Source organism: Motacilla alba, chromosome 11 (genome assembly GCF_015832195.1).
Source record: "Motacilla alba alba isolate MOTALB_02 chromosome 11, Motacilla_alba_V1.0_pri, whole genome shotgun sequence".
NCBI classification, from domain to species: Eukaryota; Metazoa; Chordata; class Aves; order Passeriformes; family Motacillidae; genus Motacilla; species Motacilla alba.
Window position 1 is genome coordinate 5,846,165 of NC_052026.1, and position 27,885 is coordinate 5,874,049.

Sequence of the window (27,885 nt, forward strand, 5' to 3'; positions counted from 1 at the left end):
TGCGCAATCAAACCCGCAGCACATCGATCCGCCGGCGCTCGCCGAACTGAGCGCGGCGGCTCGGCAGTGAACTTGGACCGAGAAAAAAAAAAAAATTAAAAAAAAAACCCCAACAAAACTGAGAGAGAGAGAGAGAAAAAAAAAACCAACCCCCCAAACAGGGAAAACGAGGCAAAAGTGCTCCTTCCCGCAGAGCCGGGTGCGTGGGGCGCGGGCGCTGCCCGCTCCCCGCCGCTCTGGCCCCGCGGGGCGGGAGCAGCGGCTCCGCTGGCGGGGGCGCCGCCGATAGCGGCCGCCGGCCGGGGCGGCCCCGACACCGCCCGCCCGCCCGCAGGCGCGGAGCGGAGCGCGGCGGCCGCGGCGCCAGCCAGGTGGGAGCCGGCGGGCTGGATGTGCCGGCGGGCGGGCGGCGCGCCGGTGAGTGCGGCCGGGGCGGGCAGCGCTGCGGGGCGCGGCGGGGAGCCGGGGCCGCCGCCGCCGCTGTCACCGCGCGGGGCGGCCGGGATGGAGCGGCGGGCCGGGCCCTCCTCGCCGGGGGGGCGGGGGCGGCGGGGAGGGGGGGTCCCGTGCCCCGGCGTGGCGGGAGGCGATGGCTGCGGGGGGCTCCGGCGGGGAACGGGTGCGCGCGGGGGCGGAAAGGGAAGGGCTGCGGCGGGGAGCGGGCGAGCGGCGCGGAGCCCGGCGGGCTGCCCTGCCTGTCCCTGCCCGGCCGGCCCTCCGCCGCCGCCGCCGCGAGCGGCTCGGGAGACCGGCGCCGGCGGCGGGCGAAGTTGGGCGGCGGAGGGGGCGCGGCGAGGGGGTCGCCCCGGCCGGCGGGGCAGACCCCTGCCCGCCCCCGTGCCCGGTCCGGCGGGCGATGCGCGCTGAGTGAAGGCGCGGCCCGGGGCGGGCGGCGGCGGTGCCCCGCTCCCCCTCGGCGGACCAGTTTGAGTGACACCGCGATCATCTCGTTTCCCTTCAAGCTTCGCCTGTTGCCGCCGCCGCCGCCGCCGCTCCAGCGCCGAGCCGGGAGTGGAGAGCGCAGGCTGAGGCTCCGCCGGCTCCGGCCAAGAGATCCCCTGTCTTTATGCCGTGATCTCCCAGCCCGGCCAGGCACCGGGGGCGCAGCGCGGGGTGGGGGGGACTGCGGGCTCTCCCCAGCCCTCCCGCCCGCACACCTCTTCGGGGGGCTTCCCCTCCTCCTTCCTCCGGGGCGATTTGTCAAACTTCCCCCCTCTTCTGCCAGCAGCAGCAGCAGCAGCAGGGCTGTCCTCTCCTCTGTGCCGCCTCCTCCTCCTCCGCCGCCGCCGCCTCCTCCTCCTACTCGGCATCGTGTATGCACAGCAACAAAAAATATATCCCCGACCCAGCCCTCGCGCCGAGGCTGGAGCAGCTCACCGGATCTCTGGGGCTGAGGCAACTCTTCCCACCCCCGCGCCCCGGCTGCCCCCCCCCGCCGGCGCCCGCAGGAGCCCAGCATGCCGAGGAGGAAGCAGCAAGCGCCCCGGCGCGCAGCAGGTACGAGAGCCGCTTCCCTTCCTTCCCTGCCTTCCCTTCCCTTCCCTCCGCGGCCGCTGGCTTCTCCTCTCGCTTCCCTCCGTCTCTTTCATAACCGGCTCCCGGCGGGCTCCGCCGCCGCTCCGCGCCCCGCTCCTGCCCCGCTGCCCGCCGCTGCCGAGGGCTCTGCCGAGCAACTCCCGGGCTGGAGGCACGGCGCCGGGCTGGGGGTTTTGGGGGGGGGATTTCGTTTATTTTCTCCTTTGGGGTGGGGGGCGCGTGAAAGCCCGTTCCCCACTTTTGGTGCCCACTTTGATTTATTCCGAACTCTGCCATCGCCCGGCTCGGTTCTGGGGGTAACCCTGAGCGAGGGGCAGGCGGGTGTGCGCGGGCACACGCTGCTCGGGCTCGTGTGGTCGGTGTCACTCCGGGGCTGGGGGAAGCAGGAGGCGAATTTTGGTTATTTCCAGCCCGTACTTTGGCGCCTACTTTGCTTCTCTCCCTCGTAGTCTTCAGTCTTCTACATCCCCTTTCCTCACAGGCAAATGGTTTGTGAAAGCCAGGGAAAATACTCTTTTCATTTAATTTTTCTTTCCTATAAAAACAGAGAGAGAGGATATGTATAAAAATATGGCACGCTGTGAATGAAGTGGTAGGGACAAAGTGATTTGGAGGCTCTGCAGTGTTAGTTGAAGATCCAAGCCCAGAACTGGTTCCTTTGCCCAACTTTTACCTTTTCCTCTTCTGGCCTTGTACTGCACTGGAGGTGTCTCTGCCGGACAGACAGACCGTCCTGGTTGGTCACTTTCTTTGGTAGCCTCTTCTGTTAATCCTATTGATTTCTTATTTATGAGTCCAGAGGAGAAGCTGCAAAGTAAACCAAAGGAGGGGAAAAAAAAAAAAAAAAAAAGGGTCTGTGTATTGTCAAGTGACTGGTGAATGTTTCTGATAGTGCCTTTACAATTTCCACTGGTTTCTTTTTTCCCTTTTTAGAATTACTTTTCGAGGCTTTGTGCTGGTGAGGTTTTTTGTTTGTTTGGCGTGTTTTCCTTTTGCCAGAAATGTCAACTCCTGTTAAACTTAAGCAGTATTTTTTTGGAAAAGCCAAATCGAAAAGAAAACAGTAGAAGAAAAGCCCCACATAATTTTACAGTAATCCTTAGTTGGGGATATGTGGGCTGGAAAAGGTTTCCTTGGCCTGTTGCCATCCTTGATTTGATGTCTGATTGATCGCCTGTCATCTGGCAGCCTTTGATCTATTCATTCCCGATAAACATCAATAAATCACTTGCCATGGTAACGCCAGACTCGGTGACGTCACACGTGGCCTGTCAACTCTCTCAGCGCAACTTGAGGGGCTCCTGGCGAGCGCTGCCACCGCCGCCCGGGGCTGCCGGGGCTGCCGGGGCTGCCGGGGCACGGACAGGCCCTGCCGGGGGTCAGCCCTGGGGGGCCGGGCTGGGGCAGCCCCGAGAGGCCGCCGGGGATGCTCCGCAGAGGTGCCGGCAGCATCCCTGGCAGCATCCGCGGCGGTGCTCGGGCTTGGGACAGCCTGGAGCAGCTAGTCCTGCAGCCTGGGCTAGGGGCCTGCTGGAGCCCAGGCGCTCAGCAGCGTGGCACTGCTCCCACACTGCCTGACAGCTTCTCCAAATGGGCTGCTTTGGGTTTAGTAAACAGCGAGGGGCTCGGGGAGTGACACAAATTGTAAATAACAACGTGCATGTTTCCTTTCTTCTCCTCTTGGACAGCTACATGCGTTGGGCCAGTACTTTTGAAATAGGGAAATAGACTTCCCGGCAGTCCTACCCCGCATACAAACAGCTAGAAAGTTTGGAAAGTTTCTCAGTACGGTAGTGATAGCATCTAGCAAACAATATCGTAGCCAAATAGTTCGTGATAATATTTTGCTTTTCTGGCCCGTGCCATCAAATAACAATTTTCTAGAAAAATGACAGAGGTGAACTGTTCCCGATACTTGGGAAATTCTATTTTGTAAAGTGAATTTAGTTCTGCAAAATCTAGATTTTCCATGTGCTTTTCCATTTTCGACTCTGCTGTAAACTGGGCTCTCTCTCCACAGCCTGGAAGAAAATGTTTCTGCACTAAACACACATTCTGAGGTATCCTTCTCTCCCTCCACCACTCTCTGTCTCTCCCTCCTTTCTCAAGTGAATCATCCATGATACGCGATCTATCTTTCATATTTAGCAGAAGTGTAATCTCTTTAAACTTTTAGCTTTTTGATAGCCACATTAAACATTTAGTATTGTGTATAATTGCTTCCCACTGAGATGCTGCTTTTATTGGTCACATTGGAAATGTTACTTTTTCCAATAGCAGTAAAAGCAAAGGCTTTTTTTTAACACCTTAAAAAACAGTTAAGAAATAACAGGTTAGTTAAGAAATATTCATTACAAAAACTTGACTGCAGGACTAATAGGAGATGGAAGAATGGTTTTGCTCTATCAAAATGACCCGTCAAAACGACTTTGTTTCATATTTGATTTAATTGTCTCTCTCCTGACAGGCACATTCATCAATAGCTTAATGGTCAATCAGAAGTTGGCAGAGTGAGTGCTTTCATTCTTTCCCATACACTAGCTTTGGCTTTACTTTATCAAAATGCCTCTGCCTAATGGATATGGGGGATGTAGAATGACTGAAGGGCTACTTATTTGACAAGAGTGAAAAAACAAGAACATTCATGCTGTTGATAAGTGCATGAAGATAAATAAGTGAGCTGTATGAGGTGTTTTATTTTAAGACAGAAGAAACTTACTCTTTTTTTCCCCCCTTTTTGGCTTGAGAGCTGCGAGTTATAAGGTTCATGACTGCTTTTGTGGCATACTGAGAGTGATGACAAATTGATTGCTTGGTACTGAGAGAGAAAAAAAAGGTGGTGGTGGGGGGAGAATTAAAGATGTCTGCTGATTGGTAACTCAGGAAATCCAGTCCCCAGCAACCTTGAGAATACTCGAGAATTTTTTTTCTCCAAACTGAAAGGTCCGCTCAGCCATAAAAAAAGAAAAGTTGTTTTGCCAGCTTCATTAGTGTTCACCTAATTAGCTGTAAACCTGATGGATTCCTGACAGCTTTAATGATTGGAGATGACAAGCTCCACGCAGTGTCATCCAGCAGAATTAGGTTTGCAGCTAGTTTGATGTAATCAAGTTGATATTACACAGTCCTGGTTGCCTTTAGTTGTGCATTAACTCAATTTTCTGCTGCAGGTGACAAATGGGCTTTGGTACCTGGATAATCATGTCATAGGAATTAGGACCCTTTTAATGGTCTGGAGTAGAATAACAACAACAAAGAACTCTCAGTAGCACAGAGCTCGCAGACATAACAGACAGGTGCACAAATTCTTTATGTCTAGCCCAAGTGTTAACACCACACTGTGGAAGACTAAAGCTGTCTCTGAGAATCAAGAATCTGTAAAAATGATAATTTCACTTTGTTTGCTTTGAGAGTCAGCTGAATATCATAGGTAAATTTGGGAAGGAGAGTCAGGGATTGCAATTTTATTCCTCACCTGTTAAAGCAAGAAGATAGTCAGAATTGCTGCTCCAAAGACTTCTGTCATTTAAGTCAGGAGGTAGAAGGTATTTACCAGTTAGAGGCTACTGTCTGGGGAAGCTAAGATATTGTATTAATAGAGGCCAGTCTTGTTCATGCAAACAGTAATTATCTATCCTTAAATTATAGCTTTCACTTGCAGCTTTTTTAGAAACCTATTTAAAAGATCAAGAAAATGTACTCTTACTGACAGAAATTACTTAATACTTATTTTGTGTACATACCTTGTGAGGAGGGATTGGGAGCTAGTGGTTTGCTGGAATCACATTTAGTTTACTTATTTATTTATATATTTAATAAAACAGTAAGAGCCAGACAACTGCACCGAGTTTTCAAGGCTTTGGGAAAAAAACCCCAAACAAATTTGGGCCTATGATTTTTTTTTTAATTTTTTTTTTTTTTTTTTTTTTTGCATAGTATGTTTTTAATCCTAGAGATTTCTGCATGCTTGAGGCTCTTCCCAACTTCTGCGCTTACATGCAAAAGCTGCACCTGGTCAATGTGAGCGCTGAAATACACGGAATTGATGCTTCAGAGGTGCGGAGCACTTCCACTTTCCAGGGACTTAAGTGCTCGTGCCAGCCCTCGGCCCCTCCAGCGTGGGGCTGGGGGGGCAGCACAGCAAACAGATGCAAGATGGCACACAGGTTGTGCCGCCAGATTTCCAGGCAGCTCTGACTCCGGCAACTCGAACGCTCGCTTTAATTTATGGCAATTGCTTGCAACTACATACATACCCCAAAAGTAAATGTAGCGATAAAGTAGGCTACCTATAAAGGTACTTGCAGTGTCAGCCCTTGGTATGTTATTTGCCTCCAAACCTGCCACATATTTCTCTGTTGGGCAGAGATTCTTCCTAGCAGCAAGCTGACAAAATGATTAGTTATGGCTGTCCTCTGCTTTTTTTTTTTTTCTTTTTTTTTTTTCCCGGCAAAGTGTGAAGGAACAATGCAAAAAAAAAAAGGGAAAAAAAAAAAAAAGAGAAAGGGGCATAAATATAAAAAGGCTTGATAGATTCCCCTGAATATCTGCCTGGAAAACAGAATTTTCCAGAATCAGCTGCCATTTCTCCCATTAGCTTGACAGCTGTCAATTAGGGCTTCAGTGCTCTCCTGGGCCACAGTTTATTGCGTGCGGTTGATGTTGTCATTTTGTTCTCGGTTTTGCCTTGAGCACTATCATGAGCAGGAGTGAAATAGTCAATAACTGATGTATCAGCAGTTATTTCTTAAATTGGCTTACAAGTCTGCATTTTTCCTCTTTTTACTAAAGATTGTTTTGTAAAGTGATTAGAATGAATTGTGACTGCTGCAGGGTTATGGGAAATGCAGTGAAGCTAGGGTGAGTTAGCAGGATTAGAGTGGGTCCTTTTTGTCAGCCCTGCTTCCAGGATTAGTGGAAACTGTATAGAAAAGATCACCTTCAGGGTGAAGTGTGGGGTACATTTTTAAGCGTGCTACGTGCACGCTTATGCAGAAACATATGGTGGTACAGAGTGAATGAAAAGAAATCATCTGCCAGGACGTAAAGTAACCTACGTGTTATCTTTCTGAGCAAACCTTGGCACTGCTGGCTGTACAGTGTAGTAATCCATATTTTAATCCAGTGTCGTGACTGCTTCCTAGAGAATCCAAATACAGATTGTCAGATTTTAACACAGCCCTGTTTTCAAGGTGCTGCTAGTGGATCAGGTATTGAGATGCCTGAAGTGTTGCATTGTCAAGTAGGAGTGTATGTGTGTGTATGGTTATGATACAACACCAAAAATAACATAGTTGCTGAGCAGTCGCGTGTTATCTTATCTGTGAAATACTTCGGCATCATTTACTAAACAATCTACCTCAGGTGTTTTAGTCTGATTTATTTTTTTTTCTTCTCTGTGTGTTTGGTAATTTTTTAAAAATTTAGTTACGCCCAAATTGTGGTTTATCAGCCTTAAGTTAAAAATGAAAGGTGAATACAATATATTGTATTTGGTAACAATGATATGGACTGGTACATCCAGACAGATAATATGCAGTTGTAATTAGAGTGAATAGACAGGCATTCATTTTCAAATTCTTTGACACATGCATAAAATAGTCATATAATAAGATAAGATGACAATTTTATGTTAGGTTGATAAAGTGTCCCGATACATGCATTTAAATGTCTGTAAGCCTTTTTTTATCCAGACAGATTAATTCTAGTTTCCAGCATTTGCAGTTAGACATTAAATTAATTTTAAAAATCCCACTAAACAATGGATGCGTTGCTTTTTTGAGTGTGTATGTGTCATAACCTAAAGCAGGAGGATTGAAAAAAATTTGTGCAATTGATTTTTCTTGATTTCAACATAACAAAAAAATAAAGCATGAAAATTGGCTCAAAGGATTTAAAGCATAGTCCACGAGACATTGTATTGTAGTTTTCTTAAGTACAATAATGCAGAATAGAACATTGTCAGAGCTTGAAATTGTTTGTTACCATTTTCATAAAAAGAACTGAAAGAGTTGAAATAAGTAGGGCTTAATTTCAGAGACTGTGAGGTTCATCCTACTGCATTTGCCTGATTTTGCGCCTGAAAGATATTTTGGTCATCTCAGCAGAGAGCCAATCTGCAGAATTTAAACACTTCTCATTGCAGGCATCAACTTTAAGATATTTCTCAGAAAATGTTCAAAGGGTTTTTTTTCCCCTGGGGGTGGAGGGAGAGTAGGGAAAGAGTTACCAGAGGATCATAAAATATCTGAAAGCTCTTTGCCAATGCCATTACCTGGCCTCTTCGGGCTGTAAAGGGACAACTCTTCAAGAATAATCTAAGTTCGTATTTTAGACTTAATTATAAATTATTAATTAACTCTGTCAGGACACATGTTATTAATTATGACTCTCTTTTCTTCATTCAGAGCAGCTGTTGGGAATCACGTAAGTTGACCGTGCTTGTTGGTGTGGGAGTTTGCCAGTGAGGAGGCTCCATGGCCAGCCCTCCTCACCTCCAGCTGCCATGCCCTCCCGCCCGGGCGCGGCGTTGGGCAGCTCCGCCCGGCAGCGCTGGCAATTAACTCAAGTTCGGAGGCGGCCCAGCGTGCTCACAGTTAGCGACCATTGCCACCGCGCTGGGTTCTAGGTCCTGTCCACAAGTAATTCCCGTTTTAGCAAGGCTGTGAGGTGCTGGGGAGGTGGGAAGGGCGGCAGCCAAGCCTTGGCCAGGGGGAAGCCTGGAGGTTTCCCTGCCGTTCCGCCAAACTCCCGCCAAACTTCGCGCACTGGCACAGAGCAGAGGGCTGCTTTGTAATTCGTTTGGAATGATCCAAATTCATTTACTTTTGATATTTCCATCATTAAATTGAGCCCTCTGTTCCAGTTTCTTATGTGTTCTTTGCGGAATGCATGTTGCATAAAATAGGCAATTTTTAATGAACAATTTAATGTAAATGGGTTCTGAATTTAAATTAATATTAATGAAGCTTTGAGTGAATTTATTTTGCATACGTAAAGGCTTGTAACTCTTTCACTCATACACTCTTGTCTTTATGTACTAACACATTGGTTAGGTGAATTGGCTAGTTTCCATATTTTGTGATTAAAAACTCTAATGGATTTTACATGGATATTTGTGCTAGCGCAGCTTTGCACAGGTTACTGTTGCTAGTAAAAAACGTATGTGCCTTGATATTCAGATTTTTGTAGTTAACATTTCACTGTTACCCCACCGTTTCTGTACGTTTCTTCCTACTTTGGTTTCGCCTTCATGCTTAAAGAAAAAAATACTCCAACAATAGTAACCACAGTCAAGATGTTTTCTTTCTTTGGCTTACCTCTAATGCATTATGTATTTAGAAATGATGGGATGTTCTATAATTAATTCTGTTAGATGTAATTGCTATAATCACTTTGATGCTACACATAATAAAAGTAATATGGTAAGCATACGGAAAAATATAAACACCTTATTGTAACACTTTTTGTAAAATTCTTTAAAAAAATCTCGTTTAGAGCGGAACCTCCGCTTCCGTATTTTGTCAGAGCTAAGATTTTTTTTTAAAGTACATTACTTTAGTAAATGAATTAATTTCAGATATTGAAAAGATTTTGACAGGCAGGTTGTCTTGTATGTGCGTGCGAATATCCCTGACTCTGTGCGGTATTAAAGATGTAGTTCATTAAGAAGCCAATCTTCAGTGTGGCTACAAGTGAGACATAAATATCACTGTATATTTCATGAAATGAGAGACAAATATGTACATTATATCAAAACCCAGGACATAGGAAATAACACGGGGATGGAACTCTACAGTGGAAAGCTTCTTTGTAGCGCAAAATTATGGGAAATATAAAATGTATGAAAGGTAGTATGTAACTAGAGAGGGAGTTTTTCAGACATGGTCCCAAGTGGGAAAAAGACTACAGAAGGTGATTTCCCTCCTCCTGCTTTTTTCTTTTTTCTTTTTTTTTTTTTTTTTAACAAGTAGCTTTGAGTTATTGTTTGCAAACACAGTTTTTGATAGGGAGGAAATGAAAAAAATATGTGCAATGGGTTAAGCTGTGTAGCTGATATCCTTGATTCTGTAACAAAAAATGTTAATATGGTCATAGTTCTTAATTAGTTGCACACAATACTTAATGCTGCAAAGGTCACTTGGTTTTATGGTCCAGCTTCGCCTATGAATTTGTATGTTTCCCCCCAAATTTATATTTCTCTCTCATGTATTTTCTAAGCAATTGAGCGTGCAAATTGTGGTGAAAATGCAAACTAGAAACAGGATTAGAAAAATACATTTAGCGTGGACAAAGAAGAGGTTTTATTTAATTTTTTTAAATTTTTTTTTTTTTTTGCTGGTGTTATTTTCAAATAATGCACAGCTTTGCGTGGCGAGCAGCAGTATTACATTTAACTTCTGTAAGCTGAACAAACAAACCCTGACCAAGCTCTCGCTGGATTGTTCTGGGGAAGAACAGAACAGGGTGCTGTTTCTGAGTGTCTCTGGGACTGGGCTCGCTGCCGGCAGCCCTTTCCCTGCTAGGTCAAGCCTGTTGCTGGAGGGCCAGATCGCAGCAGGGGCCTCCAGGAGGCTTGGCCAGGCTGCTCCAGACTGGCAGCCATCAGTCATCCATCTGTGACACAGAGTCTGTTTTTGATGGCAGGGATGATAAAAGGCCTGGGAACTGTATAGGCCCTTGTAATCAGGGCCAGTGCTGACATCCTTCTCAACTTTGACAGCTTCTTCCTTTTCTCTCTTCACCGCCAAGACTGTCTCAACTGGATTTTTTTTTTTCCTCTCTCTTGTTTCATGTACTTGATCAGTCTCAGATGCTGGGAATTATTTTTTTCTGGAGGGAGGAGGAGTGTTTCTTTTGGTTTGTGGGTTGGGCAGGTGTGAGAGGAAGTCTGGTTTTTTTTTTTTTTTTTTTTGTACTGTAGGCCTGTTGCTAATTAATGTTCCTCCATAAGATTCTGTCGGAGTTGAGTAATGTTTTTGATCTTTATGCCTGATAACTGCATACTTAATGAGATTTCAAAGCTGTGAGTGCAGCTCCCTACAATTATTGACAGATGCCTTTTCTTTGCCATTGGGTTCAGCTTCATAAATCCTCCTGCAGTAATGAGGTTCAGAAGTGCCACCCTGCCAGTGAGCTAATGAAAGAGGGGGGGAGGGAGGGAACAGCTCATGCCTGCCTGACACATTTTTTTCCTTTAAAATTTACTATGCAGATGTCAAGCTGTGGGACGATTACTTCAAACATGCTAATTTTTATCTTGCTTTTGTGTCAAGCCTGCATGCCATTTTTCCCCCCCAATAATAAATAAAAATAGAAACCTCAACCTATTTAAATTTTATCATGGATCATAACTATTGAAGACTTTGATATATGTGTGTTCTTTTGCAGTTTCCAGTCAGTGGAGCAGTTTTTTGAAATCCGAAGGGCAGAGAGAGGTTAAAAAATAAAAATCAAGGGTGGGGGGAAAAAAAGGCAGCGAGCTGCCTCGGCCGCACGTCAGCCTGCCCTAACCGTGCACTTGAAACATCGGAGATTTCATTTTAGAGTTCTGAAACTAAATCCTGGTGGAGAATAGCCGCACCATGCCAAACAGTCGATTTCCTTTTCAGCAGAGCCATACATCACTGACCCACCCTTCCCTCCCGACAGAATGACATGTGTCATTTATCACCGGCCCTGCCAGCGCGGAGCGCGGGGGGGCACGGGCAGCTCCCGCTCCGGCTGTGCTGCTGCTGGATCTGCTGCGGCCGGGAACGGGGCAGGCAGCGGGCACGGGAGCGCCCGGTGTGCTGGGAGCACTGGCACGCTCGCCAGGGAGCTTATGTGCTTTCATATCATCTGCTAAGTCGCCTTCTTCAGCCCCCTGAAGGTTCTCCCCTCCTGTATTCTTTCTCTCTCAGTCTCTCTTCATTTCTCTTTTTTTTCCCCCCTTTTTTTTGTTTGAGTTAGGCAGTTGGGACAAACTGGCTGACACGTATCATTCAAGCAGCACCAGCTTGCTGGGGGTTGTGTAAATGAATCTGGGAGCTCTTGGTTTCACATGATTCAAACGTGCATTATTGAAGATGGATGTTCCTTAAAAAAAGATTGATGATGGATATCAGGCTTATAGTGCCATTTATCATTTTGAATATTATTTAGACTTGCCGTGTAAAGCTGTAACTTGAGAGTTGGATGAGCTGGGACAGAATGGAGGCCTCGGCGTGCACGTTGTGATTGATGGCTTTGCTTTCTCATTGTTTGTTACCAGATACTTGCCGGTCATTACAGGAGTGCCTTACAATTGTTTTAGGGGCTGGATTTCCGTGTGTGTGTGTGTGTGTTTGTACAACAGGGAGAGGGACAGGCAGAGGCAGAGTTAAGTTTTTAGTGGGAGCATTTCAATAATTGTAAAGAATGTAGACAAAGCCGTGGCCCGTGCAAGGATGCAGGCAGCCTTTTGCATGAGCACAGAGACTTGCCGTGTGTAACGCTCAAATACAAGCAGGACTGTAGCTGATCCCCTGTAACGCTGCCAGGCATTGCCACTTCCAGTATAAAAACGTGCTTGTGAGCAGATTAACACACTCCAGCTTCCTTTTGCTAACAGGATGCACCTTTTATTTTTTTTTTCTGGGTCCCAAATAATGGCAAAGGAAAGAAGGTTCTAGGACATAATTATTTCAGCATTCAGATATTTCTTTTCCACCCATGTTCTTCATGCAGGATTGAGAATCTTTGAGCCTTGGTGTTTGCTCCCAAGTGTCCAGGGTGCTCCTGGAGGGTGGATGGCCTGGCTGTGTAACTTGTGAGGGCAATCCCTTCCCTCTTTGAAGCACTTTTGCTGGAACCAGGACACCCCCACCTGCTGGAAGAATTAAGGAAACAGCTTTTTATAGGCAATTAGATCTTTCCTAGGAAGTGCAGGCAGGGACTTTCAGGAGGTAGACACTCCAACAATGAAGCAGCCTCAGCAATAGGCAGTGCCAGAACTTCAGGTGTTGGGCTGTCTGTGCCCCTTCAGGCAAGTGCAATACCCAGCCTGGTTAAACTTGTTCTGAGCTGACAAACTATTGACTATTCCTTGCCTGGCACATCCTACAAAACTCAAATGATTTACAGGAACAGTGGGTAAAATGAGACAAGAAGTACTTTGTTGGATCCGTCTTGAATTTGCAAAGGTAGCTGGTATTTTTGAAATACTGCTTGTCACATCAACTTTTTCTTTGATTGCAGGATGCCCTCCTGGCAAAAAGAAATGACAGCGACACTTAATAAACATTTAGGTTAAAATGTTTTTGTTTTTTTTTTAAGCCAGCTGTGACCTTATATGTGTTTTACAAAATGAGTTTTTCAGTTTCACTTACTTTTGATACACTCAGTTGTCAAAAGTAAGGAGAATTCAAGTTTATACCCTTCATTCAAGTCCAACACCATGAAAAAAACTCTGAAAAAACATAATACTTTTTCTAAAGCCTTCAACGGTATAAGGTAAAACTTTGCTCTGCTACTCCTGCACTTGTGTAACACAGTAGGTAATTGAAGTACAAGTGCCAATTTGCTGTAACAATTGTAAACACACCTTGATACAAATGGCATCATTGCATTCTTACTGATTAGAAAACTTTGCTATTAATAGACACAAAGTCCATTTCAGGTGTAATTGGTAAGAAGCTGAGTGCACTCATGGGAAGAAACCTTGTTTTGTTTTTTGTTCGCTTTTATTCTTATCCCTTTTTTCAGTTTTATAGCTGGAGACATGATTTATTGCAGCCATCCATCTTTGGGGCTCATCCATCACATCCTGGTTGCTAGGCAATCATGGCAGCAGCTGTTTGCTTTGAATCAGACAGAAAAGTTGTCAATCATCAAAGGCAGGTGAATAGCATTAGAAACACGCTATTGTCAGACGGAATAATTAATCAAAGAGAGAAAAGATAATTAAAAAGATATGACCCTTGCAAGTACTTGCTCTGGGTTGCCTGGAAAAAAGAAAAACTGCCTGGTCTTTTCTAGACACTTAAGCAGCTGAGGGCTGATAAAATATGCACTCTGCAGTGCATAGTTTTTAATTAATTGAAAAAGGTTCAACATTCAAAGACGATGCTGGAGAAAAGTCTGATTATGAGCATAAGTAATATTTATTGTTTGCATGAAAGGCTTGACATGGAGTTCTAACTTTCTGTCACAAATCTCCTGCATGCTTGCACTAAGCCTCTTTCAGCTTCACTATCTTTGCTGGCAGTTACTGGAGTGTGTGGTTAGTCTGTCCAAGTGAGGTTCCTACGGCTTTCATCCAGCCTTTTCATCCTGGGCCACCTTTCCAAGGCATTGTCTCCTTCGCTGTCCCCTGCAGCAGAGTTGGAGTGCGTGAGCTCTGCCATCAGCAAGGCAGGCGAAGCTCGGCGAGGCTGCAGCACTGCCCTTTCTTCAGTACAGGAGAGGTGTCCAGGCAGCACCTATCTCATTTCCAATCAGCCTGAGGAATAACAGGCTCATGTGAGCCCGTTATGAACCCTGATTTTCCAGCAATTTTCCAGTTATTTGGAGCTGGGATGATGAGAAGGCTGCTGCAAAGCCCGGTTTCCAACTCCTCCAAGTTTGGGTATCCTGGCGGTGGGTGCAGCAGAGCACACCCAGCCCAGGTGAACACAGGTATGCACTTCTGGGTAGCGCAGTGCTGACCAGCGTGTGCAAAACAGCTGGGCAGAGCTGGTGCTGCTGCCAGCAGAGCAGGGCTGAGTGCTGCTGCTGCACAAAAGCTGGGTCTGAGGCTGTAATGTGGCACAACATTTTTGTGAGGATGCAATGTCTTATGATTGATTGTTGGGCAAAATGCCCATGTAGTCCAAAAAACCCCAACTCTGGTGTTTGTTCAGGCTCTGAAGGTGTCTGTGGATAGACTGATCACAGGAGAACACAGGTATGATGATTGCATTACTAGTGTTACTTTTTTGCAAAGTATTTTGTAAGTGTGATGCAGAGGTGGCTGCCACACTGCCCCTCTGTATTTTTCCATTTTTGGTTTCATACTTCCTTTACCCTATTTTCTAGATGTGAACAAAGAATCTTCAAGTTTGTGCTGCCAGGAGAACAAACCCGCTTACTTTTAATATCAAAACTAGATATTAGTGTTGATTATCAGCAAGATTTGCAAGGATACAGGCTGTGAAATCCTGGGAATCTAAACTGCAGGATGAAAACCTTGTATACCGTTCGGCACACACCATCCCTTACACTGCCTGGTGCCTCTGAGTGTTCTTTGCACAGTTCTTCGTGTCAGTGTGTCACAAGCAGCTCCTCTGCTAATTGTGTGTAGCCTGTATCACATTTTCTGCTCTCACACCCTGTTTCACTTGTAATCATTCCAGTATTTACTTAGAGGAGGAGAGAACACAGCTAAGAAGGAAACGGGGTGCCATCTGAGTGCTGGGTATGACACATCTGCTGCATAGAGCTATTCTTCCAACACTGGGGGCAGGAAGCTCAGGCTGCAGCTAGCTTGGATGACTTGGAGAGATCTGTTATCCTCAAGTAACATTTCATATTAGTGATTCCTCAGAACGTCATGTTCACTGAAGTTTGTGTGAGAAATTAAAAAAAAAAATCTCTTTAAAAGCCTAGTACTGCATATTAGCATTAGCTTGAGAAATATCATCTGTGCACTGCACAACCAAAGCCAGCACCCCCTTGGCTGATAGCCCTGCACTTCTGTGTAAAGTTAGGATGTTGTCTGGAGTTGCTGGCAGGTATTTTTTTCAGCAGGACTAACTCTTTTTCTTCTATATGTAATAGTAATTCAGTCTGACATATTACTGGCATTTTTTGTCATAGGTGAGTGGGCCCTGTGCCTGTGCAGGGCAAATGGGGGGATGCTTGTGTACAGGAATGCAGTGCTTTCTCTAGCACATTTCTGTGGATTAAATAAATGTGGATAGCCATGCCAGCATGGGAGGTGACATGTTTATGGCTAAAGAGCTCTTTCCTTCTTAGCTGGGAAGCAGATTTGTCTCCTTTTCACATATCAACACCTCTGATACCTTTTCAAGTATTTGCTGTATTTCAGATCTGCTGATCACTGTTTTATTTACTGATAGGGGAACTGTGGCAGTGGTTCCCTAATGGAGGGATATATAGTGCTGACATCAAGGAAATGTTGGCTAAGAGACACTCGGATAGATGGCCGCATGTTGGAATATAGGTGGTTTCTTTTAGTCTGATAGTGAATTTTTAGCACATTGTATATGAAAGTTCCCTGTGATAATGCTTCCCTCTGCTCTCAAGGTGAGATGCATCTTCCCTCTTATTTTTCCCAGTCTCTATTCCATGCATGGTGTTGAGGAAAGACAGAATAGCTGTTCCTGATTCACAATATTTATTACACAGGTGAAAGAGTTTGGATTTTATGAAAGGGCTTTTCTGTCCTAGCCTCTTCCTCAACCTTCCCCATACACAGGCTGCTTTTGCAGTTGTATAGGGAAACCTGTTTAGAATCTTGAAATACCTTGGTACTGAATATGGTAAAGCTGCATTGCTTTTTTGTTCATATGAAGTGAAAAATGGACAGAATATGTCAAACATTAACACCGGCACAGATAGTAAACTGTTTTGCTTTAAATGGTGGAAGAATGTGCAAAGGGAGTTTAAAATAAACAGTCAAATAATAATCAAGCATTTGCCAGTGTTTAAGTCACTGTGTTAAGTAGAATGTAGTATCTCAGTAGGAACCACTAAGTTACATGGTATCTGTATACTGAGAAAAATATCTTGAGGAGATATATATATATATATATATATATATATATATATATATATATACACACACACACATACACACACGTAATGTGCTTGGCTGAATGCGAACTGAGTAAATGTGCAAGGCTTCCCTCAGCCCATGCCCCTGCCTGTTCCAGGCTGTGACACTGCAGCTCTGAGCCAGACAGTGCTCAGGTCTGTCCTGCTCTCTGCCAGAGATCCAGGGCATTTCTCACTGGCTTTAGAGCGTGCTGTGTCCATCAGGGATGGAGGATATGCATTTCGTTTTGAAGCTTTCTGATAGAAGAGAGACTTTTTATTCCACATTTTTAAGGTTAGTTGTCCTTTTTATTCCTCTCAGTGTAGCTTTCTGTTGCATCTCTTATATGCATGGTGGTTTTAGGGCTTCAGTCCTACCAGCCTGTGCAGTGAAACAGAAATATTTCTTATCTCCAGTTTTCAGTTTGTCATAACTTATCTCGTTATGGGTAAGTGTGCTTAAGAAAAGTCTTTTGCAAGCTAAACCTGAAGATTGGAAGATATCTGGTGTTCTCTAAGTGACCGTCCTTTGGTGTCCAAGCCACACTGCAGTGAAATGCATAAAATACATTTGTATGTACTTATATGATGAAAAGTACTCTGTTTTATTCAGCATGTTTTCTAGGATAGGTCTTCAGAAATGACTGGGGTAAAAGATAATGGTTTTACTGTCGTAGGTGCAGGATGACTAACTGGTGTCAGCTGATAATCCAGGAGCAGAGCCAGATGGCCTTGGAGGTAGGGAATCATCAGATAAAAGCCATCAGGCAGGGCACTATTTTAATCCCTAGGGTAACTGTGTAGGAAGGAGCAGGGTTGGGAATGCCTTCAGGAGAAGGGAAGGAAGAACTAGAGCCATGCAGAAGAAAAGACTGGTAGGTAGTGATCCAAACCACTGTATGGTCCCTAAAATAGAAATACCTGAATTCATGTGTTGCTTTCATTCACTTGCCTTCAAAATCATGTATACAACTGTGCTGTTGTTTTAGAGTTAAACATATGCCTTGCTTTCTAATTAACCCCCAAATCCCTTTGCATTTGCCATATTAATTTAATTAGTTTTGGCATAAGAGTACAATTCTGGCAACCACCTTAACCTTGTAAGTAAAATGCAGAGACGTAAACCAGGTGGACAAAACTGGGTTGGACTTGTTGCAAATTTTAGTGAAAGAATATTTGAAAAGTAGAAGGTAGAACTTGCCATAGCAAAGATAGTGTGTGAGTGGGTTTTTTAACTGCTGAAATGTATCATTTACCCAGGATACCTTGTCTTCCTTTGTTTTTGCTCTGGGCCTGCAATAAAATGCTTCCTATCTATATTAGTTAGAAAATAGTCCGATGTAATATATGAGAATAGTGGTGCATTATTTCCTCGTGCTTATATGTTTTCTGTGTAAAATACTCTAGCAGCAGTGAAATCTTGCTGTGTGATTGCATTTCATTTTGAGTTGGTTAGCTGAATAAGCAGGAGGACAAGCAAGCAGTAAGCTGAATGAAGGAAAAAAGGAATAAAATTTTACAGCACATTCTTGTTGTAGGAGTGTGCAACACAAAATTGTGTGACTCAAATGCTCAATCTGGTCTTCATGATTAAGCAATGAACAAATTACAAAACAAAGTTATCATCCTTTAGAAACTTGTGCTCAGTCGTGAAAAAGTGAAGTATTTAACATTTCTCAAAGGAAAACATCTTTTGTTACTTGATCTTCACTGGCTGTGTTTTTTGGCTAACAATACCATGTGTTTGCTAAAATTAAAAACTTCTTTTATAGACACTGAAAACATTTTATATAGTTGGTTTACTGAATGTTGATGAAAGGAAATGAAACAGTTAAATTTTGTGTTAAAATGAGGGCGTGGTCTGTTGTAAGGACTGGAGGATACACTTTATGTGAAGTAGTTGCTTACTTTGCTGAAGTAGAAATGTCTTTGTGTGTTGGATGTTTGTGTCACGCCCGACGTAATGCAGTTCTCATCCAGGAGTGGGTTTTCTCAGCAGCGGCACTGGAAGCATGTAAAAATATTAATGGTGTGGATTCCCCCAGGTTCTGCTGCTTACATCCAGCAGAGGTGTCCCTGTGTGATTTTTTGTGTAAAACTTGTGTGTAATAATTATTGAAATCTGTCAGATCACTGGGAGTGTGTTCTACTTTCCAGACAAGATTCCCCACAAAAAACCTTTAAAATGACACTTTCTTAAGCTAAGGAATTTGCATTGCTATGGCAGGGATCCTGCTGGCATTCAGTGTGGGACCTACCTGCGGGGGGGAAGGAGGTGTTCTGTCCTTCCTTGGGTCCACAGGAGCTGCTGTGTACCACAGAACCTTGGCATCAGCTGGTGACATGGGTCAGGCGATGGAGGGTGAAAATGAACTCGCATGGTGTGGTCTGGAGAGCTTCAGTTCCTGTCCTGAGCCTGCTTCCCTGTCACTGTAGGACATAAATGTGGAGGGAAGCTCCGAGGGGAGCCCAGCCCTTGCCCAGGTCAGCCTCTGCAGCTGTGCCCTTCCTGGCAGACACACATGCACATCCCAGTGCTTGCCAGGCAGTACCTTCCAGTGTCCTGCTGCAGGAAGATCACAGCCTGACCTGCACTTCCAGATACTCCACAGACTGACTTGGTTGTTGCCAGCTTGAAGCAAAGGTTTGGAGCAGTTGGTACTGCTGTGGATTGTCCTTTGGAGTAAGCCATGGATGCTTCCAGCGCTTGTTCTTATTCAGACCCAGTCCAAAGCCCACTGAAATAAAATATTATTCTTTTACTGACACTATTAACTTGGTTGGGCTTTCACTGAGATCTGTAGTGCCAGTTTAAGGAACAGAATTTCATCTGTGTTATCTGATAATTTATGTTGTGCTTCTGCTCGTTGTTGATGTAGGGTAGATACTGACGGATTCTTGTAGACAGTTTTTGGCTGGGTTCTCCACTTGTCAAGTCACCTTTTTTGTGTTAAAGAACCTGTAAGGATTTGGGAGTAGATGCTAAGCAGTTGTTTTTCTTTAGAGGAATGTAAAATAATACTGATGTCTCAATCAAGAATGGAGATTTTTTTTTGACAGCATTCAATTAGGTGGAGTATTTTAATCAGTTTTGAAATAATTAAACAATTACTAATGGGATGCCAAGAAACTTTTGTTAATATTCAGAACAGTATTAAGTTATAAATAGACAATGTTATCAGTCAAGTGTCTGTATCAATAGGTAACAGCATTGTACAAATTTGTCTGTTGATTCTATTCTAAAAACACACTCTTTATCCTTACTCTTTTAGTGCAAAATTACATCTCGTTATGGATAATATGTCATGTCTCCCTAAAAATGTGATCTTGATTTTCATCCCATGATGATACTTTACTCAATAAATCAAAATCTTCCTCAACAGTTAGCAACCAACTTATTTAACGGTTATGCCTGCAATGTTGATACAGGGAATTTAGCAGTTAACAGTGTTTATACATTCCAGAAGCATTAACAGGTTGGGTTATACTGGAATCCAGTAAATATCCGTGAAACACGTGGGAGAACGATGCGCTCTGCAGGGTCTGAGCACTCGCCTGCCAGACATCTCGTGAAATACCAAAGGCAATAATAAACTTTATAACGACGATACTGTCAGGAGCACACGGTGTCTGCTATCACCGACAAGGAGGGAGCAGAGCCTATCACCCAGTGTTTAGACTGCGGCAGGAGAGCACTACAGATGTTCTTATCTACTGCAGATAGTTTTGTCCTGAATCAGTGGGTTTTACACATTCTTGTGTACAAAAAAAATGCTCTTCACCTTCAGAGTAGTTCTGAAGAAAATAAAAGGAGGATAGTGTTTGTCTGTGCCAAGGTTGTTTCCCGTTCCTGCAGTAAAAGTTCAGCAAAATATCCCCACCAAATCTGTAATTTTCCCAGTAGCTTTTTGCCTTTGGTTGCTGGTTTTCCTTTATTGCAGTCTAAAATGGACATTCTGCTAAACTGAGTAAAAAATGCCGTTTGCTAGCTACAGTTTGCATAGGCAGTCATGTGCTGACTGCCTTGCACCTGATCTGTTTAGCAGCTGCGGGGTGGGTAACCCCAAAGCAAGCCAGGACTTCTAAAGCTACTACTGGTTTTTTGTCTCTGTGCATATCGATGACATTTGCTCAAAACACGCCTTCAACAGAGTTTTTTACTTCTGTTCCTTATGACAAAACATGGCAAAGAAAGAATCTAAATTCCAACTACAGTGTTAAAGTTTGAAGTTGCATTTTAGCCACACTACACTGGGAATTATATTTATTATCATTTGGTGCTTGCATCTATGTAAATTACATTAAAAGTAGGATCAAGGCATTCATGAAATATTGGTGACATCAGTGGAAAAATATGAACAAGCTATTATGAGAGATGAAAAATAAAAAAGATTTCTTTAATTTGACAGTGAACCGAAATCCACCAACTTTATAACATGAGAATATTTTTAACAAATATTCCCTTAAAGCTTTGCTGTGGCCATGCCCTCAATGGCATCTCCAGTCCACCAGCAACTCCATAAAAAATCCTCTTACGAGGATGCAGCTTTAGATTGTTACCTAAACTTCTTTTACTTGGAATGTTGAATTATCTTGCTTTACCTGAAAGCAGGCACATTTTCTAAAAGAGCTAGTTGTTCTAGCTATTTGTGTTACAAATTGTCATAAATACATTCTTTGATTTTTGAGTTCTCCTGTTTTCTGAGGCCTGCTTATTAAAAACGATTTCACAAAACCTGCCTTCAATCAAAAGTGTCTGATAAATGCTGGTATTTTGAAGTTTAAAAAGATCTTCATATCCTTAATAATAATATATATTTTTATATTACTATGTGTGTCTTTCATGGATCCAAAACTTGAAACCACAGAGCTGAATTCAGACATCAAAACTAGGAATACTTGGTTTAAGAAACCTAACTTTTGATATATATATATATATATATATATATATATATATATATATATATATGCATTTTTTCTTGGAAAAAAAATATTGCAGTGAGAGATTAAGTTCTTGAAATTAGATTTATTCATAATCTGTCAGTCTATGCATCAAAATAATGATTTTTCAAGGTAAATCTTATGAAGTGTGAGACAGTATTGGTACGCAGTGAAATACATAGTTCCCTTACAGTAGTCTTTTAAATTTTTTTATTCTCATTCATATTAATTCCTTGAAAAAATGTATTTGAGGGCTTTCTTACACACACTGCATATCCAGAATATATAGCTTTTAGCACAGTGTAGCTTCGTGCTTGTGTCTGGTCATTGCCAGCCAAAGGAGGCTGGGATTTTAGGAAACAACAGCATAATTTTTTTCTCTCCTTTTTCCTGAGGTGGAATGAAACTAGGCAGAGAAATTCAGTAAAATTGAGGATCTGATGGGGTTTTATTTATCCCACAGTACTGAAGGGATCATCAGGAAGAGGGAATCCCCGTCTGCATCCAGGCGGCTGTACCAGAACATTTGATCATTGTATTGCCAAAGGAGCCTGAATCCCAGTCAGGCTGGCTCTGTGTGGAACTGGCAACTACAGAGCTTGCCAGGAGAAACAAGCCTTAGAATATCTGCTTTATTTTTTGTTTGTTTGTTTTGTGATTTTTTTTTTTAATAGTAAGTGCTATGATTTTGAACTTTCCTATTTTGACAGTGCTTTGGTGGTGTGTCCAGTTCTGTGTTTAAAAAAAAAATAGTTGTATAAACAATGCTGAGAACTAGGAATTCCTGAATTTTCTCTAAAGGGAAATAACAGTTTTGTATATCTTAATTTTCAACCTGCAATACAGGGGGTAGTGGGAGGTAGAGAATATATCTTGCTTCATAAGAAAAATCTGAGAATTAATGCTTAAAATGTACAGCTTTTAATGAAACTGTGATATGTAGGTAACACTTTTGAGGTGGAATTTCTAATTCAGTTTTTGTTTTGCTGTATGTGTTTAGCCTTTGCTGTGCTCTGGCAGTATGACTTTATCTTCAGTCATTCAATCTAAAAGGCAGTTAAAAGAAAAATAAACTTGTATTTTTAAGCTGTTGAAGGAGTCTCTTTTTTAAGTTTTACAATTCAAAAACTGAAGTGGAAGTTAAACAGCTGCAAAGAAAAAAGAATCACCTGAATAGTCAAGTTATTCTAAATTGAAAAGGAAAGAAAACAAACAATCAAAAATCCTTATCAAGTACTTTGGGAAACAGAAAAGGAGGAAAAAGTCTAAGGAAAGCCAAACGGGCTAATGTTACAGTTGTCACAATTACTCATATCCTATGCTAAAGCTTGAGGAAACGAGGTAAAAATGAGCCAAAACTGGCCTTGGACCTCGTGGCTATGGCTTCTGCTCATGCCAGTGTTTGCATCTGAGTCTCACTTTCAAATCTAGCCTTACTCTTCACAAAAAAGATATTTTAAATCATGTATTTCTAAAATAAAAGCGGAGGGGGTTCTGCATACTGTGTAAATACAGAAATGGAATTTTTTTCCCAGAGGTAGGCAGAAAATTGCAAGAAATATTTTTTATTAATTATAGATGTTCTTAAATTATGTCATATTGTTCTGCTTGATTTTTAGACAATTTCGCAAAATTACTTTTCCTGAAATAGTTTCAAATTTGACTTCTCAGTATATTCAATTCAATGTATATTTTTGCAGACAAATAGTATGACCCTGATTTCTCAGTTACCTCACTGCCTGCATTGAGACTGGATATGATTGCTGGCCTGGGTCTGCTTCTCTGAAAATTGTACTTCATGGACAGCATACTCTTATATATTTCCTATACTTTATGTACACATATAAAAGAAGCATAGTTTATATGTAGAGGTTGAACAATCTGTCTATTTTTACAGAGAAAGATGGTGTATATACATGAGTGCAATGTTCTGTAGCAGTGTCTTTATTAGGTACCTGTGTAATTTACTAAGAAGTGAACCCCGTAATTTGCCATTGTCCTGGAAGTAATCTTAATATTCCAGCTTGTCAAGCACTTTGGATACTTGGCGTTTCAGTAATTGCTGCATCATGGGCAAGTTTTTTTACTTCTTCTCACAAACACCCTGTAATTATGCCTCTTGAAGTCCAAGTCAGTTGAGAAACAGTCCAAAAAAAAAAAATCAGCCAAACTTTTTTAGACTCCTAAGTAGCTCTGAAATGAATTAGCCCGAGCGTTTGTATGTGAAAAGAGATATTAAGTAATTTTATAGCATATATTATTTATAGCATTTTTTTTCTCCTTAATCTTAACACAGTTCTGTGCATAGACATTTGACAATAATCCCATTAAAATGGTTAAAAACATTCCTAAAATGAGATGTAGAAAACTGTGTGGTATCTGTAAAATATACGACAATGTTGTTTAGAAGAGAAGTTTTGTCATATTTGGTTGAGCTGATTCCAACACCCATGTGTGGTTTTTGATTAGGGACACAAGTGCCCATTCTGTATATACTCAGTTTCTGGTTTTCACATTCCTTTTCCCTCAGCCCTCTGTTCTGATTATGTACTGGAGAGCAGTCTTTGTTCCATTGATTTCTGTCTGTCTACCAAAGGATGAAGTTTGCTCATCTCACACACACGTCTGTCAGTGCTGCACCAAGGGTCAATCCCACGAGAGGCAAATTGAAGAAATGAAAACAAATAAGTTATAAAATAAAGTGACAATAATGTGCAGTAGCATAAAGATTGCTCTGGGCTGCTTTTGAGAAAGACAGCTAATGACTGGCCCCGTTGGATGGAACTGGAAGAGTGCGGGAGGAGAGGACGGGGAGGGAGCTGGGGGCAGCCACGGGGGGACGGAGCTGCCTCTGCCTCACACCTCCTGATGCTGGGCAGGGCTCAGAGCAGACACAATTCTGTGTGTTTGCAGTGGGTAGCTGCTCGTAAAAATCAGGTTATCTGGGGATCTGTGAGCCAGGGTGTCAGAATCAGGCCCAGGAGTATTATGGAGTTTCGCTGTGTTCCATGTCACTGCAGACATTAATCTTTTAAATTCCTCAGGAAAAAAAAACAACAAAACAACAAACCAACAAAAAACAATCCACAACTGCAGAATATTTCAAAATGCACTTTTTTCTTTTTTTTTTAAACAAAATTTTATTTTTCAAATAAATGAACCATGCATTAGAATGTCCAAAAACAAGCATACATGTGAAAATATATTTACGTGGACAACTGGTTTTGTGTGTGTGTGTGTGTGTGTGTGTGTTCAACATCTATGACTCCTGGCCTAATGCAGTTGAAGCATTCAAGTCTCTTTTAAGATTGTAATTGAAGTAACATGATATAAATGTAAACTTTAGCTTAGAGCACACAGAGCATACAAGACAGTTTGACACCTTCATTTCAGCAGTAAGAAATTACCATTGTCTCTTGTTTCTTGCTTCTAGCTTATATGACCAAGCCAAAAAGTAATTACACAATTAGGGTTGACATACTGGTTCCTGTAATATTTCTTGCCGTAGTTTTTTGGTGGCTTATTTCTACTTCAGATTTTCCAGTCCTTTGTAATTCATACCAAGATGTCCATTTTCATTGCAACAAATTTACTCATGAAGATTGCAAGTCTTGCATAATTTAATGATGAAAAGGCAGCTTTTCATTTTCTCCAAATGTAGTTATTTGTAGATTAAAGATAAACATTTGTGGAGCTAATATGGTTTTTGTAAGAATTTTGTCACCAACTTGAACACTGAAATGTTATGTAAAGGAATGGAAAAGTGTGTAAATAATTACAGGATTATGCATTTTAAAAAGAAGGATGTACTGTGATGTGCAGCAGCTGATCAGGAAGGGAAGCAGTCTCCGTAGGTCAGGTAACTCTTGGCTTGCTGTTTTCTGCAGGTACAGAATGGGAGTCATTGATGTTTTTGCAGTTCTTGGAGGCACTCTGCAGTGCCTGTCAGTGTCTCTCAAGGCCAGGGAGCCCTCGTTCCCTCTCCAGGTATTCAAGAGCAGGTCAGATGCAGTGCAGCCCTACCTCCCATCCAGTCCTTGGCTCAATTTGTTTCCCAGTCTGTTTATTATTTCTGTGGTGTGTAATGCAGTTTCCGAGTCCTGTAATTCTGTACCTTAAGACTTGCCTTCTCCAGGAATATTCTGGGACAGCTGTGCATTATCACCTGCTTAATTATGTAGTTCTGCTTGGGACTTGCCCAGGATGATGTAGAAGCAGTGCTATATGGTATTGTTCTCTGTTCTCTGGGGTTTTTTGATTTAACAAAACCCCTCATCCTAATTCTGTGCTTTTTGACCATTCCTGTGCTGTGCCTCAATCCTCAGAACAGAATGATGATGGGATGAAGATCCTGGATGAGTTTATGGGTGCAGAGTGAGGCATCTGCAGCAGATTCGAGTTGTCCATGGCTTCTGCAGCTAAACTGGCTCTTCAGATCCCTGGTTGTGAGGTTTCCTTGCTTTTGATCCAGCCACGGGAGCTTCATCTCATCCTGGAGCCGAGTCTGTCATTATATAAAATACAATGGAGGGCTGGGAAGGAAGTATAGTGAGTTTGCTGGTGACAAGCCAAGTGGAGGGGGGTTGCCAAGTATTAATCATTTGTATAAAGCTGCATCCACTCTTCAGCCAAATGAATCTGTTCTGCCTTGGTTTCTCACAGTGACAGCCTCAAGATATTGGTAGTTTGTTCGGAGTTGTCTTTTTACATGCTTTTAAAATTTTTTCTATTGCCTTGTGTGTCGAGTGCTCTTAGAAAGGGACTTCGTACATCCTTGAATTTCCCTGTACGAGTTTCCCAGTTAGGGCAGATTATATACTTAAAGGTATAAAATAGACATTGTGCTTTTTAAAATTATTTTTTTCTCTCCCAGCCCTCCTCTTTGAGATTTTACTGGGTTGCAGTATCTTCTCTGTAAATCAAGGCTGGAGACTTTGAGCAGCACTGTTACAGGGAACATACAAGGAAAGGCAAAAGGAGAAGGATGCTTCTTGAAATGGACTACTGCTGTTTCAGCCAGTTATTCTTTTAACTAGAAAATGAGAGTACACATAGAGGCTATTAAATCATTAATTACAGCATGTACTTCTTTCTCTAAACACAGACAAAACATGGTTAAGAGGTAGCAGAAAGAAATAACTTTCCCTTATTTTGAAACTAAGTGCAGGATGTGAGGTATCAAGCAAGAACCGTGCACAAAGTTGCATTTTTTTTCTGATGGAGTTTATACCAGCATTTTCCTTAATTATTCTTGATGTTTTGCCCATTATACCATTAGCTTCTTCGGAGGACAAAGATAAGTTGCCAGTATCCACAAGAGCGAAGTGTGAAAGCATTTAATTATTGATATCTTAGTAACCAAGGTTCCAAAATGACATTGTCAAAATCCATAATGATCAGACAGAAAATGTATCAGCTTGTTGTTGAAAAATACGTCTCAGACTGTGTGGGCTCAGAACATGCACAACCCCAAGAAAATAAACCATCAGTTTCCTGCATTCCCACTATGTAACAGCTTTACCCACTATTTTCTGTGCTTGAAAATTCTTATTGGTAATGTGCTCCTCATTCTTCATTTTAATTTTAGCCTTTCCTTGATTGTTAATCTCATACATACGTTTCACTAAATGAACTCCCGCGTTCTCACTGGGCGGATCTGTAAATCAGTTAAACGGTCAAGCAGAGCCTCACGTTATAATGGTCTGTGTTCTCCATCTCCTTAAAATACAGGTTTCATTAACAGAACAGAGCTGTTTAATACATATTTTCTTTGTATCTTGAATTAAGGATTTCTTTTCTCCCTCCTGCTGAAGGCTGTGGGAAGGGTACACAACTCATTCCCGTGCACAGAATTTCTGGCTGCCACCTTCTGGCGCAGGGGCTGGAGGTGGAGGGTCTGGGGGGAGGCAGAGCAGCACCCAGGAGGAGCTGGCAGGGCCTATCAGGGCTTTGTGGGTGTCTGTCCTGCTGCTGCCATGCTCCCGGCACCACTCCCTCCTGCCTGGACACAGGCGAAGGATGGAAAGCGTGCAGGAGAAGAGGGCAGCTCGTGGTGGCTTTGCCAGCGTTGTGTCCTGTGGATTTACCCCGGCAGGCTGTGCTGTCACCCCCTGCAGAAGAGCTCTGTGTGTGACCCTTTGCCAAGCCAGGGCAGGGTCACAACCCCTGTGATGTCAGCCGTGCCCTGTGTTTCCAGAGCTGGGGTCACGCAGGTTCCAGTGGACAGTTCCATGGAGGTGTTGCTCCTCTTCCCCCTCCTGCAGCAGAGCTGGGCTGTACCTGCTGCTGGGCACGTGACAGCTGAGACCTCAGGGATCAAGTCAGTTTGTAAGCAAATAAACCAAAAAAGTTACCTGAATATATATTGAAATGATTAAAAGTTACTTGAATGTATATTTAGTCTACAGCCAAATTAAAAAAATAAAAGTCCCTTGCTGAAGTACTATTTACCATTATTATATTTAATTAAAAGATACTTCTGTGTTCCATTTTTCACTCTCTCACAGGTGCCAGAGCTTTCATGTTTATTAATAGCATTAGATCAAATAATGCAGATGTTTGATTTCAGACACTGGGATATGTTGCAGGTTAATCTTTCTAGAAGGATACACTAACACTATTTTGGTTTCCTTT

The 27,885-nt window shown here is 42.9% G+C and overlaps 1 protein-coding gene across 1 annotated transcript in view; it reads left to right on the plus strand.

The window, feature by feature from the left end:
- Nucleotides 1-770: 770 nt before the first annotated feature.
- Nucleotides 771-27,885, plus strand: part of TSHZ3 (teashirt zinc finger homeobox 3) — a 66,591-nt gene continuing 39,476 nt past the window's right edge. Inside the window, exon 1 of the mRNA XM_038148075.1 lies at nucleotides 771-1,497. Coding sequence (XP_038004003.1) covers nucleotides 1,458-1,497 — 40 coding nt within the window. The 5' untranslated portion in view covers nucleotides 771-1,457. The remainder of the gene's footprint in view (nucleotides 1,498-27,885) is intronic.